Source organism: Erythrolamprus reginae, chromosome 9 (assembly GCF_031021105.1).
Source record: "Erythrolamprus reginae isolate rEryReg1 chromosome 9, rEryReg1.hap1, whole genome shotgun sequence".
Classification (NCBI taxonomy): domain Eukaryota; kingdom Metazoa; phylum Chordata; class Lepidosauria; order Squamata; family Dipsadidae; genus Erythrolamprus; species Erythrolamprus reginae.
This window is the reverse complement of record NC_091958.1, coordinates 8,632,640-8,645,416: the sequence shown is the minus strand read 5'-3', so window position 1 is coordinate 8,645,416 and position 12,777 is coordinate 8,632,640. Positions and strand designations below refer to the sequence as shown.

Genomic DNA, 12,777 nt, shown 5'->3' with positions numbered 1-12,777 from the left:
GGTCACTGGGATTCGTGCGGCAGCAGGCGGTCTCGGAGATATTCTGGTCCAGTGCCATGAAGGGCTTTAAAGGTCATAACCAACACTTTGAATTGTGACCGGAAGTTGATCGGCAACCAATGCAGACTGCGGAGTGTTGGTGAAACATGGGCATACTTAGGTAAGCCCATGACTGCTCTCGCAGCTGCATTCTGCACGATCTGGAGTTTCCGAACACTTTTCAAAGGTAGCCCCATGTAGAGAGCATTACAGTAGTCGAACCTCGAGGTGATGAGGGCATGAGTGACTGTGAGCAGTGAGTCCCGGTCCAGATAGGGTCGCAACTGGTGCACCAGGCGAACCTGGGCAAACGCCCCCCTCGCCACAGCTGAAAGATGGTTCTCTAATGTGAGCTGTGGATCGAGGAGGACGCCCAAGTTGCGCACCCTCTCCGAGGGGGTCAATAATTCCCCCCCCCAGGGTAACGGAAGGACAGATGGAATTGTCCTTGGGAGGCAAAACCCACAGCCACTCCGTCTTATCCGGGTTGAGTTTGAGTCTGTTGACACCCATCCAGACCCCAACAGCCTCCAGACACCGGCACATCACTTCCACCGCTTCGTTGACTGGACATGGGGTGGAGATGTAAAGCTGGGTATCATCAGCGTACTGATGATACCTCACCCCATGCCCCATGTCATGGGGTACAAATAAACAATCAAGAAACCGTCAATATAAATCATAAGGATACAAGCAACAAGTTACACTCATACAGTCATAAGTGGAGGAGATGGGTGATAGGAATGATGAGAAGACTAATAATAATGGCATTTCACCAAAGGCAGCTTTTGTCAGCACCATCTTGGTGGCGCTATATTTTGAAGAGTTGGTGTCTTGCAGATGTGAAGATCTTGGATGGGCTTTGAAGGTGAACCAGTTTCAAGTGCGGTCTTAAATCCAGACACTCGTTTTTCATCCCATTTATGGTTGATTCATGAATAAATAATAGATAGCTTCCGGATAAATGCACCTGTCTATTTATGAATTATTCTTCAGTATTTTATTTGACGTAAAACATCGACTTGGTTCATGATTAATATTTCCCCCCCAAGTACAGGTCTTGATTTATCTCTTTGTGGTGCTGTCCAAGGTGCTGATAGTTCAAAGATGACAGTGGTCTGGGTTTGCTTATTTCTACAGTATTTGTAAAAAGCATTCATAATAAAACGCAATTGACTTTAGGCCCTTAGCCAGTTTAGAAGACTAACCATGTTACAGCAGTGGTCCCATAAAGTAATGAAAAAACCCACCAACTTCTTTTCACCACTCCGCCAAAAAGCGAAGCCAGCTATTGTCACAACAAGACCTTATAAATGTACAGTTCCAGATGTCTAAATCCAAGGTCTTTTAAAAAAAATGCATATTTTTTTTAAGGATTCACTGATGACCTTTAAATACAAATTGCTGAAAACCAATAAAATAAACTGTCTGTATCATCACTTTGTCCTCAGATTTTTCTTTTAAGCTGTCAGCAAGAAATTATCTGATGTAGAAGCCAGCCTTTAGGGAGCAGAATTTTTATTTCCAGAGTTGTAAGCATAACAAACATTTTTCCTCTCTCTCTCTCTCTGTCTCTTTCCTTTCCTTTCTCAGTTCTGTCGGCTTGGCAAAAGCTGCTCTAGAAGCAATTAACGGATTCAACCTCTTCGGCAATCAGGTACAATAGTAGAACTATTTAAGGACTTGTTCATTCTTCATTTTTAATTAACTGCTTGTTCTATAGTAAATTGCTTTCACTGCACATCAAAAGGTGTCTAATATTCACATGATAAAATATTTCCAGTCTGTAAGTCTCTTAGTTTCCCCCAGTTATTATTTTCTCAGTTCACGGTTATAGCTCTTTCATGGCCACATACTGTCTGGTCATTTTGATCCCTGTTAAATTAGGCCAGACAGTTTTACAAATAGTTTATTTTGTTTTCAGTTTTCCAATACACATGACCCTCACTTGTTTTTATCAGCCCCGTCTACCTTCCCCTTTGATAATTGAATACATTAACGGGTGCACTTCCTCGATTGTTGGTTTTTTCCCTTATATCCACAACTTTTCTTTCATTTTCCCAAAATATGGTCTAGTTCTGTCTTGCTTGATGATGATGATGATGATGATGATGATGATGATGATGATGATGATAGTGGTGATTGGTTGTGACCCTCCTCCTCTTTCTTCCTGACTCCATTTCCCTTCCTTCTTCTCTCCTCCTCCTCTTCTTTCTCTCGGATTCCATCTCCCTTCCTTCTCCTTCTCCTTTTTCTCCTCCTCTTTCTTTCTGGCTCCATTTCCCTTCTTCTTCTTCCTCCTCCTCCTCCTCCTTCTTCCTGACTCCATCTCCCTTCCTTCTCCTCTTCCTCCTCTTTCTCTCCAACTCCATCTCCCTCCTTTCTCTTTCTCCTTTTTCTCTTCCTCTTTCTTCTTGACTCCATTCCCCTTCTCCTCCTCCTCCTCTCTTTCCTTCTCCTTCTGCTACTTCCCCTCCTCCTCCTTGTATGCATTACCCCAGATGCTGTGGCCTAGAGGAGGAGCCCTTGCCTCACAATCAGGAGTTTGTGAGTTCGATCCTAGGTAAAAGGTCTCCTGCTTGGGCAGGCGGTTGGACTAGATGACCTGCAAGTTCCCTTCCAACTCTGTTAATCTGCACTTCTAGAAGAGGCTAGAGGTTTTGGAGTCAAAGTCTGCTATGACAGTAAAACAGCCCTGCTTGGTGATTTGATACCAATGCTAGCCTTGTTTGCCAAAACCGTCTCTTGCCTTATGCCTAGCTTCTTTTCCTCTGATTTTAACTGAGCCCATGTCCAAGTCAGAGCCAGAGAGACACTTTTTAGGCATGGGACGAAGCCTCCTTATGATAAGGAAGCTGCTTTGTAGATGTGCCCCTTGATTTCCAAGGTCTGTGTGCACAAGGAGAATTTAGTTTCCCTTAGGAGTCAATATGTTTTCTGCTGTCTTGATCTATTTTAAACTAAGCTGGCTTTTTTTCAATGCTGCTTCCCCCAGTGCTCCTAGAGATGCTCCTGGAATCTGCTTAGCGTTGCCTTGGCAACGGATGCGGGCCTACCATCCCAGGACAACTTTTCCAGTTGTTGTGGTTGCTCCAGCAACTGATCGGGGTGTGTGTATGTGTGTGTGTGTGTGTGAGAGAGAAAGAGAATTGTGGGGTTGAGGTCACCATTCTCCCAATTGTAGCCTCCTCAGGCTAACACAAATAGATGCTCTATTCCAGTGTTTTTCAACCAGTGTGCCATGGCACATTAGTGTGCCGCGAGACATGGTCAGGTGTGCCGTTAAGCTCAGCAAGAGAGAGAAAAAGAGAGAGAGAAAGCAAGAGAGAGAGAGAAAGAAAGCAAGAGAGAGAGAGAAATCAAGAGAGAGAGAAAGAGAGAGAGAGAGAGAAAGAAAGCAAGAGAGAAAGAGAGAGAGAGAAAGCAAGAGAGAGAGAATGAAAGAGAGAGAAAGAAAGCAAGAGAGAAAGCAAAAGAGAGAGAGAAAGAAAGCAAGAGAGAGAGAAAGAAAGCAAGAGAGAGAGAGAAAGAAAGCAAGAAAGAGAGAGAAAGAAAGCAAGAGAGAGAGAAAGAAAGCAAGAGAGAGAGAGAAAGAAAGCAAGAAAGAGAGAGAGAAAGAGAGGCAGGGAAGGAGGGAGAGATAGAAAGAGAGTAAAAAAAGGAAGGAAGGAAGAGAGAAAGAAAGAAAGAGGGATGGATAGAGAGGGGAAGGAAGTAAGAGAGAGAAAGAGGGAGAGAAATAGAGCGAAAGGGAGGAAGAGAGAGATATTTTTTTCCCAAACTTTTTTTTAGCCCCCCCACTCCCCCCTGCTCAATGTGCCCCAGGATTTTGTATATGTAAAAAATGTGCCGCAACGCAAAAAAGGTTGGAAATCACTGCTCTATTCAACAGTGTACACTCCATATATGTGTTACACTAACATATTAAATATGCTTGTCATATTTTTTAATGGGAAGCGCTAATCAGAAATGTACCAAAGTAAGATTCCTGAAAAAGAGGAGGGAACAGAGAGAATCTTGTAGGCCCTTGGGATGTTGAATGTCTTATCCAAATATCAGTAGATCTTTCAGAGATCTTGAAGGAATAACCTCTTTACCTCCTGATGGAAACTCATTGTCTATGAACAGGTCCATTGGGATCCTAATGTTTGTCCATGTGTTGTTCAATCTTATATTTTGATCTGGATTAATTGCCCAATACTCTCTTTCTCTTATTATAAATTCTCTTTACCACAAAGCGAATTGCTGCAAAATGCATATAATTAAATATGCAGGGTAGTTTTCTTCATATCTCCATTGATCAAGCACTTGAAAATATCTAATTGAATAAAGACACGTTTGAGAGCAATTTGCTTGTGTTAAGGAGCAGTGTAGCTTAATTGCGCATCTTACAAAAACAATCTGCGGTTGTTAGCCTCTGCTGGGCTTTGAAAGCTGGGAATATGTTTCTTTTTTAAATTTTGTTTTTGAATACACAAGTTTAAGTGAGGACTCATGCGTTTCTTTTGACAGATGGAAAAACTACTAGCATTCCCCCTCCAAAAAATCAATAGCTGTCAACTCTTAGAGATAATCAGAATAGTTAAAATTAAGATTGTCAGGTAGTGCATAGAAAAATACAGTGTTTCCCTCGATTTTCGCGGGTTCGAACTTCACGAAAAGTCTATACCACGGTTTTTCAAAAATATTAATTAAAAAATACTTAATTCAAAAATATTAATTAAAAAATACTTTTCCCCCCTATACCATGGTTTTTCCCGCCCAATGACATCATATGTCATTGCCAAACTTTCGTCCGCCTTTAATAAAAAAAAATTTAAATAAACTTTAATAAATAAACATGGTGAGTAATAATCTAAATGGTTGCTAAGGGAATGGGAAATTGTAAATTTAGGGGTTTAAAAGTGTTAAGGGAAGGCTTGGGATACTGTTCATAGCCAAAAATAATGTATTTACTTCCGCATCTCTACTTCGCGGAAATTCGACTTTCGCGGGTGGTCTCGGAACGTATCTTGAGAAGAGGCAAAAAAATCGTGAAACATCTGGTTCTTATCTAGAAAAGTTCATAAGTAGAGGCGTTTTGTAGGTAGAGGTACCACTGTATTTGTCTTGTAAATGCCATCCTCTGTTTGAAATTACCGGATTATGATTGCCTTCGGCAACCTAACTATGTGCACAATTTGTACCCTTTGTGAATAATAATGGACCACTCCAGTTATTGCTACACATGTCCTGTTTAGCGTTAATTTTCTGCTCCATCTGCAGGGTTGTTCGTGGTCTGTCATCTTCGTGGATCTTGATGCTCATAATCGGAACCGGCAAACCCTTTGCTCACTGCTTCCTCGCGAATCACGATCTCACGTAAGCAAAATGTTAACGTATAACATAGAGGGAGTTCGTGGGGGTACCTTTTAATATCCATTTTAATAAGGTTTGTCGTTTGACGGGATTAGAATCCAGGTCTTTTTCAGAAAGAGCTGGGTAAAAGAGATCTTCCTTGTGGCAGATTCATCTTTTATAAGTGTTATAAGAGGGAAAATAAAGTTTTTAAAAAGTTTTCCTATTGCGACCATTTGTTACTAAGCAATAATTAGGTGGATCTATTTATTTATTTTATTTTATTTTATTTATTTATATTTATTTATTTCGTCCAATACACAATGAGGGTTTTAGTGGGTACATATCTATATACACATAGTAAAATACATGATGAAGGTTATAGAGGAGATACTCATAGTAAAATATATCTAAGAAATAACAGAAAAGAAGGTATAGTAATAGAACATATCAATGAAAGAATAGAAGAAGAGATAAAGGAATAGAAGATAGGTATAGGAGATATAGGAGAGCAATAGGACAGGGGACGGAAGGCACTCTAGTGCACTTGTACTCGCCCCTTACTGACCTCTTAGGAATCTGGATAGGTCAACTGTAGATAATCTAAGGGTAAAGTGTTGTGGGTTTGGGGATGACACTAGGGAGTCCGGTAATGAGTTCCACGCTTCCACAACTCGGTTACTGAAGTCATATTTTTTACAGTCAAGTTTGGAGCAGTTAATATTAAGCTTAAATCTGTTGTGTGCTCTTGTGTTGTTGTGGTTTCAGATTGGGACATACCATCTCTAGTGCATGAGAAAGACCCCCCCCCATTTATTTCTCTTTATTGTACATTCAATTTCCATTTCAATTTTTAAAATCCGGGAACCCTTCTAGGTTAGGAATATGTAATTTATTATTTGGGGGGCTAATAGTTATACTTGGATTTGGGGATAATATTTTCTATCGGGTTTAAGGCTCACCAAAAGCCATTTCTGCATTAGATACTTCTCATTAGCATAACAATACATTCCATTTCATTATCTTAAAATGGGCTGGCTTAGCATGCTGCTTTTGGACAATTCCAGCAAACTATTCTCACTGCTGCCCCAAGGAAATATATATACATATAAAAGTGGGGATTTTGCAATACCCTTCTCTTGCCACAGAACCCTAAAATAAGACATCCCCAATTTTCTTCAGATTTAAAGATTGGGACTATCCTCATAGTCTAATTAATTTAATCTAATTCATTTAATCTCACAATTCCTTTAATTTTATTGCACCCATATTTTTCTGGAAGCAACAAAAGATTTAAATTTATTCTCTGTATAGTCTCCTCTGTTTTAAGAACTTTTTATCTTTTCCAGGGACTCGAATAGTCATTTAGTTTATAAGCTTACTCAGGGTTGTTGGGTTGGGGGTTTTTTTGCGCAGTACACAATATAAAATAGCATCATCTTTTCCTTTCTGGAGTAACCAAAATTATGTAAAGCATAAAAAAGTACATAAAGTGGTGAGCCTAAAAAAACGAATCAAAAGCAAGAGATGAGAGAGAAAAACCTAAGACTGCTTTTACTAATAACATAATCACTTTTTGTTTGCAAACTTGCATTGCAAAATGTCTCTTAGAGAGATTGCTTATAGTATAAAAATACAACAAAACTCCCAACCCTTGATTGTGTACTCAGTAAAATCTCTTCACCCTGTCAGTGAACTGGCTAAACATTGCTTTGTTTTATTATAATATTTTAATATTTCAGAGCTCTAGTCATTGTAAACATTCCAATGTAGATACATACTTCTTTATTTAAAAACCCTTGTGGTTTCAATTTTGATGTCTCTGCAGTTGTTGCAGATAAAGCAAAGAAAGTTGGTCTCATTGGGTATACAATGGATCTCCACCTTGCATGTTACGTTTGTTTCTCTGAAGTCTACAATTCCTTCCTCCCTCCCTCCCTCCCTCCCTCCCTCCCTCCCTTCCTTCCTTCCTTCCTAGCTGATAAGAGCAAAATAGTTTGAAATAGATCTATACTAGTCTCCCTTCCTTTTCATTATCAGCAAAAATATGTTGCACATATAGAATATAGTTTGTCGGCTATAAAAACTTAGTTTATTTATTTATTGGATTTGTATGCCGCCCCTCCCCGTAGACTCGGGGCGGCTAACAACAGTAATAAAAACAGCATATAACAATCCAATATTAAAACAGTTAAAAACCCTTATTGTAAAACCAAAACATACATACAGACATACCATGCATAAAATCGTAAAGGCCTAGGGGGAAAGAGTATCTCAGTTCCCCCATGCCTGGCGGCAGAGGTGGGTTTTAAGAAGCTTACGAAAGGCAAGGAGGGTGGGGGCGATTCTAATCTCTGGGGAGAGCTGGTTCCAGAGTGCCGGGGCCGCCACACAGAAGGCTCTTCTCCTGGGTCCCGCCAAGCGACATTGTTTAGTTGACAGGACCCGGAGAAGACCCACTCTGTGGGACCGACCTAACTGGTCGCTGGGATTCATGCAGCAGAAGGCAGTCCCTGAGATAATTCGTGCAGCAGAAGGCGGTCCCTGCCTTGAATATGGCCCCTGGAGGGGCCGAGAGGCAAAAAGGAATCTGTATGCTCCCTCCCATATTTGGTTATACCAGGGTGATTCGATGGGGAAAAAACATCTAACTCTTCCCTGGTACAAGCTGAGAGGAGGAGAACCTGTGGTCTAGAGGTTAAAGCTACTGCCTTATGGGCAGACTCCCCAGGTAAGGGTATGGCTAGCTGATGAGAGCAAAATAGCTTGAAATAGATCTATACTAGTCTCCCTTCCTTTTCTTCATCAGCAAAAAAATGTTACACACATACCCATAAACACACACACGTATATGGATATTTTGAAATGTGATGATAGGTTGACAGTTTAAACAGAAGGTAAAGTTATAACTATTGGAATATTATGATAGATGTAAAGGTGTAAATGTAAGTAGGAATTATGAAATGTACGAACATTACAAGTTAAAAGGAGAAATGGAAAAAGTTTGGTCACCGATAATGGACAGCTGTAAAATTGAATTTGGTATGTCTGGATTGCGAAAAACAAAACAAAAGAAAAGAAAAATGGGAATAACGATAAAATTATTTAAAATATTAAATTTAGCGAGAAAAATCCAATTGATATTAAGAGGAAATATTATTAACATAAGGCACTATTATACCATTGAGAAAATGAAACAAAAAAATGGACATATTAATAGGAAAATTAACAAGATGTATATATGTGTAATAACCAATGAAGGGAAAATATTATTATAAATGAATGAGCTGCAACCTAATTACACTGCTATATAGCAGGTGATAATACTAAGCTATGATATCAAATAATCCATGTATAAAGCATGATGCTTTATTTTTGTTGTTGTATGTTATATGTACATATCAAATGTTGTATTGTTGTTCTATTTGTTCTTCGTTTTCTTTCTTTTTTAATGTACATATTTAATAAAGTACAGTGATACCTTGTCTTACAAACTTAATTGGTTCCGGGACGAGCTTCTTAAGGTGAAAAGTTTGTAAGACGAAACAATGTTTCCCATAGGAATAAATGGAAAAGCGATTAATGCGTGCAAGCCCAAAATTCAACCCTTTTGCCAGCCGAAGCGCCTGTTTTTGCGCTGTTGGGATTTCCCTGAGGCTCCCCTCCATGGGAAACCCCATCTCCGGACTTGTGTGTTTTTGCGATGCTGCAGGGGAATCACAGCAGGGGAATTACAGCATCGCAAAAATGGCTGCTTCGCTGGCAACGGAAGTCTGGAGGTGGGGTTTCCAATGGAGGGGAGCCTCAGGGGAATCCCAGCAGCGCAAAAACGGGTGCTTCACTGGCAACGGAAGTCTGGAGGCGGGGCATCCCAGCGGCGGCGGTGGGTTTGTAAGGTGAAAATAGTTTGTAAGAAGAGGCAAATAAATCTTAAACCCTGGGTTTGTATCTTGAAAAGTTTGTATGATGAGGCGTTTGTAAGACGAGGTATGACTGTATTTTTTTTAAAAATTGAATTTACGGTTTTTAAATGTAGAAAATTCAATAAAAAAACCTTCTTTTTTTTTTTTAAAAGAGAAATACTCAGAGCACTGGGGTTACTATGTGTGACCTCTTGAATGTGTAGATACCATATAAAGCAGAGGTCTTCAAACCTGGCCACTTGAAGTCCACAAGTCTTCAAGAGGCCAAGTTTGGGGACCCTTGATATAGAGGTATTGAATTGAGAATGTTCATCTGTTATTTAGGTACGGGGTTTGGGTTTTTTTTGTTATTCTAGAACACGGATGCTGCTCTCCTCCCTTGCATTGGCTATCCTGCATTTGCTGTGGACGATGAAGCTTTGTACAGTCAAACAATTGATAAGATAGTTAGGAAACTCAAAGGGAAATATGGATTTAAGCGTTTTTTGAGAGATGGCTATAGAACTGCGTTGGAGGACAAAAATCGGCAGTACTATAAACCGGCAGAAATTAAGGTAATGATCTTGTTCCTATGATACGGGAAAGAATGAATATGTGTTCGTAAATGCTAGTGTACAAAAATTGTGGGCTTTTCTTTTTAAAAAAATCTCTGTTTATTACAACGGCTAGGGAAAGAAGTTTATTTATTTATTTATTTATTTATCAGATTTGTATGCCGCCCCTCTCCGCAGACTTGGGGCGGCTAACAACAATAAAAAGACAATGTAAACAAATCTAATATTAAAAATAATGTAAAAAACCCCAATTTAAAGAACCAATCACACATACAAACAAACCATGTATAAATTCTATAAGCCTGACGACAGAGGTGGGTTTTGAGGAGCTTACGAAAGGCAAGGAGGGTGGGGGCAACTCTGATATCTGGGGGGAGTTGGTTCCAGAGGGTCGGGGCCGCCACAGAGAAGGCTCTTCCCCTGGGTCCCGCCAGACGACATTGTTTAGTTCCAGGTTTGCCCACTTTAAGTAATATTTACAGTGCCAATTAGCTTGATTCTGAATGTCGGATGGCTAATACTTGCAGAGTACCGGCATGACTCTTCAACTGCTGAGTGCAGATTTAACAATGCTTTTTATATCGTCTGTTTTCAAGCTGCTAGAGAAGGACAACTCTTCAGCACTCTTATAGCTGAATTAACAGCAACAGCAACAACAGAGGACTAATGTTGAGTTATTGTTGATATCATCATAGTTCTTCCTTTCTGAAAATTCAAAGTATACCTCCCTTACACACCCATTGTCCTGAATTTCCAGAAAGTCATAGGATGGAGATAAACATTGAGACACACTGGAATTATTATTATTATTATTATTATTATTATTATTATTATTATTATTATTAATTAGATTTGTATGCCGCCCCTCTCCGTAGACTCGGGGCGGCTCACAACAATAACAAAGACAATGTAAGAACAAATCTAATAATTTAAAAAACACTAAAAAAAACCATTATTAAAAGCAAGCATACACACAAACATACCATGTATAAACTGTATAGGCCATTGATCCATTAGTTAATAACAACAGACTGGATAGCCAGTGGCCAAGCTCAACTCATAGCTATTTTATATACGTACAAGTGATAGTATGTATTCCTTTAGCTCATTTTCAATTGGTCACTGATACAAAGGGACAAAGAGTATATCATTTGTATTCTGCCCGTGTGATGAAGAATTACCTGAGCCATGCACCCTATTCTAAAATATAACATATCTGTAGGGAGACAGAAAGTCAGAGGGCAGGACATGTGGGTCTATGGCCAACTCACCACAGGTCATTATGGCCAACTTACCCACCACGGGACAACTCGCCGTGGCTAACTTGCCATAGGGCAAAAGGCACACCAATATCAAGAAATGGGTGGAATTAAATTAGATAGATAGATAGATAGATAGATAGATAGATAGATAGATAGATAGATAGATAGATAGAAGCATAGAAACATAGAAACATAGAAACGCCGAAGATTGGCGGCAGAAAAAGACCTCATGGTCCATCTAGTCTGCCCTCATACTATTTCTTGTATTTTATCGTAGGATGGATATATGTTTAGCCCAGGCATGTTTAAATTCAGTTACTGTGGATTTATCTACCACGTCTGCTGGAAGTTTGTTCCAAGCATCTACTACTCTTTCAGTAAAATAATATTTTCTCACGCTGCTTCTAGATAGATAGATAGATGGAGGGAGGGGGGGGGAGGGAGGGAGGGGGGGATAGATAGATATTTGTTTTCGTAGATTTTCACAGGTACAGGTATGAAGTGTATGTTCACCCTAGCACAAGGCCAAAAACACCAACCTGAAGATGACAAGTGGGTCTTTGTTGAAACGTTGCCAGGAGTCTCTGAAACTTACATGGGAAGAAACCCGAATATGCTAAGACCTTCATAGATAGATAGATGGATGGATGGATGGATGGATGGATGGATGGATAGATTAGATAGATAGATTAGATAGATAGATAGATTAGATAGGTAGGTAGGTAGATAGATAGATAGATAGATAGATAGATAGATAGATAGATAGATAGATAGATAGATAGATTAGATAGATAGATAGATAGATAGATAGATAGATAGATAGATAGATAGATAGATAGATAGATAGATTATTTAGATATATATATATATAGATAGATAGATAGATAGATAGATAGATAGATAGATAGATAGATAGATTAGATAGATAGATAGATAGATTAGATAGATAGAAAGATAGATAGATAGATAGATAGATAGATAGAAAGAAAGAAAGATAGAAAGAAAGATAGATAGATAGATAGATAGATAGATAGATAGATAGATAGATAGATAGATAGATAGATAGATAGAAATTGTGGAGGAAAAATTAAAAAAAAATCACACACACAAAAATAAATTGATGGAATAGAATCATTAAAGTAGGGATGCAAAAGAAAGGACAAACTGAAAAGTGAGTGACAAAAATCCAAGCTGTTATTTTAAATAATTGAATTTGAACGGTCGAATTGTCCTGTAGAGAGTTGACCACAGCGAATTGTCCTCTGGCGAGTTGCCCGTGATGAGTTGGCCAGGGCAAGTTGTCCCATTGCATGGACAAGTAGCCCAGAAGGCCTTTCCTCCCTTGCATTCAACTTCAACGTGATTTCGTTCTGTCCAATCTACGAAGAAAAGTTGAGTTTTAGATGCTCTTTCCGTGTTCTTTGGCCATTCTCCATATTCCCCTGATGTTGTTGCATGTTTGACAAACAATGTCGGTTGGCGGGCCCCAGGGGAAGAGCCTTCTCTGTGGCGGCCCCGACTCTCTGGAACCAGCTCACCCCAGAGATTAGAACTGCCCCTACCCTCCTTGCCTTTTGTAAACTTCTCAAAACCCACCTTTGTTGTCAGGCATGGGGGAACTGAGATATCTCCCCTTGCCTATGTAGTTTTATGTATGGTATG

The 12,777-nt window shown here is 39.5% G+C and overlaps 1 protein-coding gene across 4 annotated transcripts in view; it reads left to right on the top strand.

Moving 5' to 3' along the window:
* Positions 1–12,777, top strand: part of PHKB (phosphorylase kinase regulatory subunit beta) — a 160,426-nt gene that overhangs the window by 61,399 nt on the left and 86,250 nt on the right. For all 4 annotated transcript variants that reach the window (XM_070760256.1, XM_070760255.1, XM_070760258.1 and 1 more), the window contains 3 exons: positions 1,633–1,696; positions 5,305–5,400; positions 9,656–9,853. In XM_070760256.1, the coding sequence (XP_070616357.1) occupies positions 1,633–1,696; positions 5,305–5,400; positions 9,656–9,853 (358 nt within the window). The remainder of the gene's footprint in view (positions 1–1,632; positions 1,697–5,304; positions 5,401–9,655; positions 9,854–12,777) is intronic.